This window comes from Oncorhynchus keta, chromosome 5 (assembly GCF_023373465.1).
Source record: "Oncorhynchus keta strain PuntledgeMale-10-30-2019 chromosome 5, Oket_V2, whole genome shotgun sequence".
Lineage (NCBI taxonomy): Eukaryota > Metazoa > Chordata > Actinopteri > Salmoniformes > Salmonidae > Oncorhynchus > Oncorhynchus keta.
The window spans coordinates 28594824-28602659 of NC_068425.1; the positions used below are offsets into that span (position 1 = coordinate 28594824).

A 7836-nucleotide genomic window follows, 5' to 3' on the forward strand; every position below is an offset into this window, starting at 1 on the left:
GTATTTTGCCGGAGGTCCCTGCTCGAGCCTGCTGCTGCTGCTACGGACTTTTTAATATGTTCATCAGAACTGTAACTCGCCTGGGATTTGCTGTCGGGGTAGACTAGCCACTGTAATTCATGTAGTTAGATTTTAAGTAATAGGGTTCAAATACCACCTAATCTCTCCAGACTATTAAACGTTGACCAGCGGACTGACGGAGTTCTTCACTGCAGCAACACTCCGCACTGACCACACGTCTTCCTGACCGTTTAATCACATTTACTTTACATTTCAACTTAATTTCTCCCTTTGGCTTTGTCATTTATGACCATTTAATAGTTTTGCACTCATCGGGAAAATTTGCTAACTTCGACGCTCCTCGGATCTTGTTTTATTTCTTCGGGATCCTTGTGAAAGTCCCGTTACGCGCTGGATATGTGGTGGATGTTGTTTCCTCGATGGATCTGGTTTCTCTTTGGACAGTGCTACGTCTTGCTCCTGATCATAGACAGCTGTGTGAGGGTGAAAGCGATGCCAATGTCCATGCCCAACAAAGTGGTGTACTCTCACGCGGGCATGTGCCCCAACGAGATGAACCCCAACCTGTGGGTGGACGCCATGAGCACCTGTATGCGCGAGTGCGAGTTGGACCGGGTGAGTTTCTGGGATCAGTTTTCCTCGCGGGCTGGAGACAAATGGGGACACTTTATTCTGTCAAAAGTTTCTCTACATAAAGTTTCTGCAATTAAATTCATGGAATGAAAGGTGGAGATAAGTGGGACATGCGCACTGCGCACTGTTTTTGGCCAAATTCAATTGTGACCACATTGCCTGTGTTGTTTATTTCTGAATTTCTCTTTGAATTAGATTGAATATCTCCTCAATCAGATACTTGTTCATAGACTACAGATTTTGGAAATAGCAGACACTGGTGTATATGCCCACAATATTACATTTGTTGTCAACAGATTGTTCACCTAGACAGCTCAGTAATTCAAACCAGCAACCTTTCAGTTACTGACCCAACACTCTTAACCGCTAGGCTACCTGACCATACCAGTTACTGACCCAACACTCTTAACCGCTAGGCTACCTGACCATACCAGTTACTGACCCAACACTCTTAACCGCAAGGCTACCTGACCATACCAGTTACTGACCCAACACTCTTAACCGCAAGGCTACCTGACCATACCAGTCAGTTACTGACCCAACACTCTTAACCGCAAGGCTACCTGACCATACCAGTTACTGACCCAACACTCTTAACCGCTAGGCTACCTGACCATACCAGTTACTGACCCAACACTCTTAACCGCTACCTGACCATACCAGTTACCTGACCATACCAGTTACTGACCCAACACTCTTAACTGCAAGGCTACCTGACCATACCAGTTACTGACCCAACACTCTTAACCGCAAGGCTACCTGACCATACCAGTTACTGACCCAACACTCTTAACCGCTAGGCTACCTGACCATACCAGTTACTGACCCAACACTCTTAACCGCAAGGCTACCTGACCATACCAGTTACTGACCCAACACTCTTAACCGCAAGGCTACCTGACCATACCAGTCAGTTACTGACCCAACACTCTTAACCGCTAGGCTACCTGACCATACCAGTTACTGACCCAACACTCTTAACCGCAAGGCTACCTGACCATACCAGTTACTGACCCAACACTCTTAACCGCTAGGCTACCTGACCATACCAGTTACTGACCCAACACTCTTAACCGCTAGGCTACCTGACCATACCAGTTACTGACCCAACACTCTTAACCGCTAGGCTACCTGACCATACCAGTTACTGACCCAACACTCTTAACCGCTAGGCTACCTGACCATACCAGTTACTGACCCAACACTCTTAACCGCAAGGCTACCTGACCATACCAGTTACTGACCCAACACTCTTAACCGCTAGGCTACCTGACCATACCAGTTACTGACCCAACACTCTTAACCGCAAGGCTACCTGACCATACCAGTTACTGACCCAACACTCTTAACCGCTAGGCTACCTGACCATACCAGTTACTGACCCAACACTCTTAACCGCAAGGCTACCTGACCATACCAGTTACTGACCCAACACTCTTAACCGCAAGGCTACCTGACCATACCAGTTACTGACCCAACACTCTTAACCGCTAGGCTACCTGACCATACCAGTTACTGACCCAACACTCTTAACCGCAAGGCTACCTGACCATACCAGTTACTGACCCAACACTCTTAACCGCTAGGCTACCTGACCATACCAGTTACTGACCCAACACTCTTAACTGCAAGGCTACCTGACCATACCAGTTACTGACCCAACACTCTTAACCGCAAGGCTACCTGACCATACCAGTTACTGACCCAACACTCTTAACCGCTAGGCTACCTAACCATACCAGTTACTGACCCAACACTCTTAACCGCAAGGCTACCTGACCATACCAGTTACTGACCCAACACTCTTAACCGCAAGGCTACCTGACCATACCAGTTACTGACCCAACACTCTTAACCGCTAGGCTACCTGACCATACCAGTTACTGACCCAACACTCTTAACCGCAAGGCTACCTGACCATACCAGTTACTGACCCAACACTCTTAACCGCTAGGCTACCTGACCATACCAGTTACTGACCCAACACTCTTAACCGCTAGGCTACCTGACCATACCAGTTACTGACCCAACACTCTTAACCGCAAGGCTACCTGACCATACCAGTTACTGACCCAACACTCTTAACCGCTAGGCTACCTGACCATACCAGTTACTGACCCAACACTCTTAACCGCTAGGCTACCTGACCATACCAGTTACTGACCCAACACTCTTAACCGCTAGGCTACCTGACCATACCAGTTACTGACCCAACACTCTTAACCGCTAGGCTACCTGACCATACCAGTTACTGACCCAACACTCTTAACCGCAAGGCTACCTGACCATACCAGTTACTGACCCAACACTCTTAACCGCAAGGCTACCTGACCATACCAGTTACTGACCCAACACTCTTAACCGCTAGGCTACCTGACCATACCAGTTACTGACCCAACACTCTTAACCGCTAGGCTACCTGACCATACCAGTTACTGACCCAACACTCTTAACCGCTAGGCTACCTGACCATACCAGTTACTGACCCAACACTCTTAACCGCTAGGCTACCTGACCATACCAGTTACTGACCCAACACTCTTAACCGCAAGGCTACCTGACCATACCAGTTACTGACCCAACACTCTTAACCGCTAGGCTACCTGACCATACCAGTTACTGACCCAACACTCTTAACCGCTAGGCTACCTGACCATACCAGTTACTGACCCAACACTCTTAACCGCTAGGCTACCTGACCATACCAGTTACTGACCCAACACTCTTAACCGCTAGGCTACCTGACCATACCAGTTACTGACCCAACACTCTTAACCGCTAGGCTACCTGACCATACCAGTTACTGACCCAACACTCTTAACCGCTAGGCTACCTGACCATACCAGTTACTGACCCAACACTCTTAACCGCTAGGCTACCTGACCATACCAGTTACTGACCCAACACTCTTAACCGCTAGGCTACCTGACCATACCAGTTACTGACCCAACACTTCTTAACCGCTAGGCTACCTGACCATACCAGTTACTGACCCAACACTCTTAACCGCTAGGCTACCTGACCATACCAGTTACTGACCCAACACTCTTAACCGCTAGGCTACCTGACCATACCAGTTACTGACCCAACACTCTTAACCGCTAGGCTACCTGACCATACCAGTTACTGACCCAACACGCTTAACCGCTAGGCTACCTGACCATACCAGTTACTGACCCAACACTCTTAACCGCTAGGCTACCTGACCATACCAGTTACTGACCCAACATTCTTAACCGCTAGGCTACCTGACCATACCAGTTACTGACCCAACACGCTTAACCGCTAGGCTACCTGACCATACCAGTTACTGACCCAACACTCTTAACCGCTAGGCTACCTGACCATACCAGTTACTGACCCAACACGCTTAACCGCTAGGCTACCTGACCATACCAGTTACTGACCCAACACTCTTAACCGCTAGGCTACCTGACCATACCAGTTACTGACCCAACACGCTTAACCGCTAGGCTACCTGACCATACCAGTTACTGACCCAACACGCTTAACCGCTAGGCTACCTGACCATACCAGTTACTGACCCAACACTCTTAACCGCTAGGCTACCTGACCATACCAGTTACTGACCCAACACTCTTAACCGCTAGGCTACCTGACCATACCAGTTACTGACCCAACACTCTTAACCGCTAGGCTAGCTGCCACCCATGACTATTGAGTCTAATAACATTTATTACTCTGCATTATGAGATATTGAGAAGTAAGCATGTAAAATGTATAGCCTACAATACCAACCTCACATTGCATAGTATTGTTTCATTACATTAGAAAGTGCATCACTCTCAAGTTCCTTAACATCCTATATGTTCCCTGAGTGCACAATGAACTGAAACATGCTGATCCTAACACAACACCTCCCATGTATCCCCTATCACCCCCAAGGACTGTGAAAACTTTGAGAAATGCTGCAACAACGTGTGTGGGAACAAGAGCTGTGTGGCGGCACGCTACATGGACATTAAGGGCAAGAAGGGGCCGGTTGGCATGCCAAAAGGGGTCAAGTGTGACAAGTTCATGTGTACGCAGCAGGGCTCCGAGTGTGACATCTGGGAGGGCCAGCCCGTGTGTAAGTGCCGGGACCGCTGTGAGAGAGAGCCCCACTTCACATGTGCCTCAGACGGTATGACCTACTACAACAAGTGTTACATGGATGCAGAGGCCTGCTCCAAGGGCATCTCTATCTCTGTGGTCACCTGCAGGTAAACCGGAAACATCTATGTATAGACTCCCATATTAATCACATGTTAATAGAAAAGTTCTGAATAGACTGCAGTGTTTACTGTTTTGTTGTGCTATGACTGCTTTGTTATGTTGATATCCATCTCTATGGTAACAGGAACTGAAAATTAATAGATGGGATTCTGAATGATAACTGTAGACATACTAACCCTATATTTCTGTATTTGTATGAGATCTGTATTCCTCTGTAGTTACACAGGAGTAATGCTCACTCAATCTAGCGTTTCACTTAGCTTTTGTTTTATGCATTTGAGTTTCTTGTACCAACCTTTGTCTATCACACACCCAGCTCAAGGTGGATTACATTACTGTGGTAAATAATCTATTCTTCTCTCTCTGACATCACCTCTGCAGGTACCACCTCACCTGGCCAAACACCAGCCCGTTGCCCATGGAGACCACCCTGCGGCCAACCACTGCCCTCCTGGAGACCACCCCCCCGGCTGACATCCATCCTCCAATGATGCTCAGCAACCCCACTCAGCAGGCTGTGTTCGTGGGTGAGACAGCCAGCTTCCTGTGCGAAGTGTCAGGTAAGCCCAGTCCGGAGGTGACCTGGGAGAAGCAGCTGGAGGGCAAGGAGAACACAGTGATGAGGCCCAATCACGTGCAGGGGAACGTAGTGGTCACCAACATCGGCCAGCTGGTCATCTACAATGCCCAGCAACAGGACGCCGGCATCTACACCTGCACGGCCAAGAACCTGGGGGGGGCTGTGACCTCCCACTACCCACTGTCGGTGATCCAGAGAGACACGGGCCGGAAGGAGGGTGAGGTAGGGAATGCCACCAACCCATTCCCATTCCCGCCGAAGAGTGCCTGAAGGGGCCGGACAGTGACGACTGTGGGGAGGAGAGCATAAGCTGGTACTACGAAGTCAAGAGAAACAATTGCTTCACCTTCACCTACAGCCAGTGCAACAAGAACCGCAACCACTTTGACAGCTACGAGACATGCATGTTGTCATGCGGGGCAGAGCTGTCGGCTCCCTGCTCTCTCCCCAGCCTGCAGGGACCCTGTAAGGCCTACGAGCCCCGCTGGGCCTACAGCAGCACCCTCAAACAGTGCCAGTCCTTCATCTGGGGCGGCTGTGGAGGCAATGAAAACAACTTTGAATCCAAAGAGGCCTGCGAGGAGATGTGTCCTTTTCCGAAGAACCATAACTGTAAGATGTGTAAACCGCGGGGCAAGATGGTGACCAGCTTCTGCAAGAGCGACTTCATCATCCTGGGGCGCGTGACAGAGTTGCCTGAAGAACAGGACTCGGGCCACGCCCTGATCACCGTGGAGGAGATCCTAAAGGACGAGAAAATGGGCCTCAAGTTCTTCGGCCAGGAACCCTTGGAGGTGACCTTGATGAACATGGACTGGAACTGCCCGTGCCCCAACATCACCATGGCCAACGGGCAGCTCATCATCATGGGAGACGTCCACAACGGCATGGCCGTGCTGCAGCCCGACAGCTTCGTGGGGAGCTCCACCGCACGCAGGGTCAGGAAGCTCCGAGAGGTCATTCACAAGAAGACCTGTGATTTTCTCAAAGAGTTCCCAACAAACCAGTAGTTACTCTCTGAGAGATCCCCCAGTATCCTGTACAAGAGCTGTCTATATCAAGAAAAGCAAACTGGTTCTAGCATCCAGTAGTAGCTATTGTCTGAGATTTCCCCACTATCCAGTAGGGAAGATATCTAGAAGAGTAGACTGGGACTTTGTCAAAGTTTCTTACCATTCAGTAGCCGGATGATGGCTTTTGTTGATTATTGCTTTCTCCTTCTCCTAAAGGTGGGGACTGAACCAATACCTTAACACTGATCCGACAAGCTGTTTCCCTACCCATGACCTTCTCTTTAGTTTCCACAGAAGACACATTTTGTATGCATTTTGTCATATCTCCTTCACTCAGATGTTCTCCATATACAGTAGATATCTAGAAGATCCATGACTTTCTCAGATGACGGCTGCTGTTAGCTGATTCCAGATTCTCGTCTCTCTCCTTCACTCTGAAGTTTGGACATTAAGTGTTGGGGCTCCTCTGTACTATGGAAATGGCTGGAGGTACCTGTATATTTAAAACAACGACAGATTTATACTTTGTGTGGATTCGCTTTCTGAAAGGAGAGCTAATTGTCCGTTTATAGTACTGTAGTGGTGACTTATATCAAGCGCTTACCTTGGAAATATTTTAGTTAAACTAAAATGGCTCTTTGAATAATATTTTAAATTCAAATATTTTATCTTGGTATGAATGTACTAATGCCTGACAGATAGCTAAACTCTGTGCCTTGGTTAATATGAATGTTATATTATGTTGACTTAAAGTATCTATGGTATCCTGAAAGAGACATTTTGTAATATATATTCTGAGTGCTTGAGCTCACGATAATGTCATGTAAAGCTCATGGATCAAACAAGTCATTTGATTCCACTAGAAACCACTTTGTAGTCCATGATTGCTGATACAGTATATGAACTTCTGTTCTTAACATCCTATTTATTTTTTATCCCCTCCTATTAGAGATACACCCAATTCAATAATGGACAGACTTATGTTATTTTGTAAATCCAAATGATAAAGATGTTCATAACACAATGGTAAAGAAATAAAAATGACACTTTGAAAGAATATCCACTTCTTATCTCTGTGTTGCGCTATGCTTTTATACCTGTAAAATGAGTGACAGCAGGTGTCTGTCTGTCTGTCTGTCTGTCTGTCTGTCTGTCTGTCTGTCTGTCTGTCTGTCTGTCTGTCTGTCTGTCTGCCAGTTTGTCTGTCTGTCTGTCTGTCTGCCAGTTTGTCTGTCTGCCAGTTTGTCTGTCTGTCTGTCTGTCTGTCTGTCTGTCTGTCTGTCTGTCTGTCTGTCTGTCTGTCTGTCTGTCTGCGTGTATTTGTATGTTCACAGGCAAGCGTAATTGTTCATG

At 47.7% G+C, this 7836-nt stretch overlaps 1 protein-coding gene across 1 annotated transcript; it reads left to right on the top strand.

The window, feature by feature from the left end:
* Positions 1 to 7529, top strand: LOC127930108 (WAP, Kazal, immunoglobulin, Kunitz and NTR domain-containing protein 2-like). Its single transcript, XM_052519372.1, is given in 4 exon segments — positions 1 to 636; positions 4561 to 4877; positions 5272 to 5708; positions 5711 to 7529. Coding segments are annotated over 4 exon segments (1743 nt in total). The 5' UTR covers positions 1 to 417; the 3' UTR covers positions 6481 to 7529.
* The last annotated feature ends 307 nt before the right edge of the window (positions 7530 to 7836 follow it).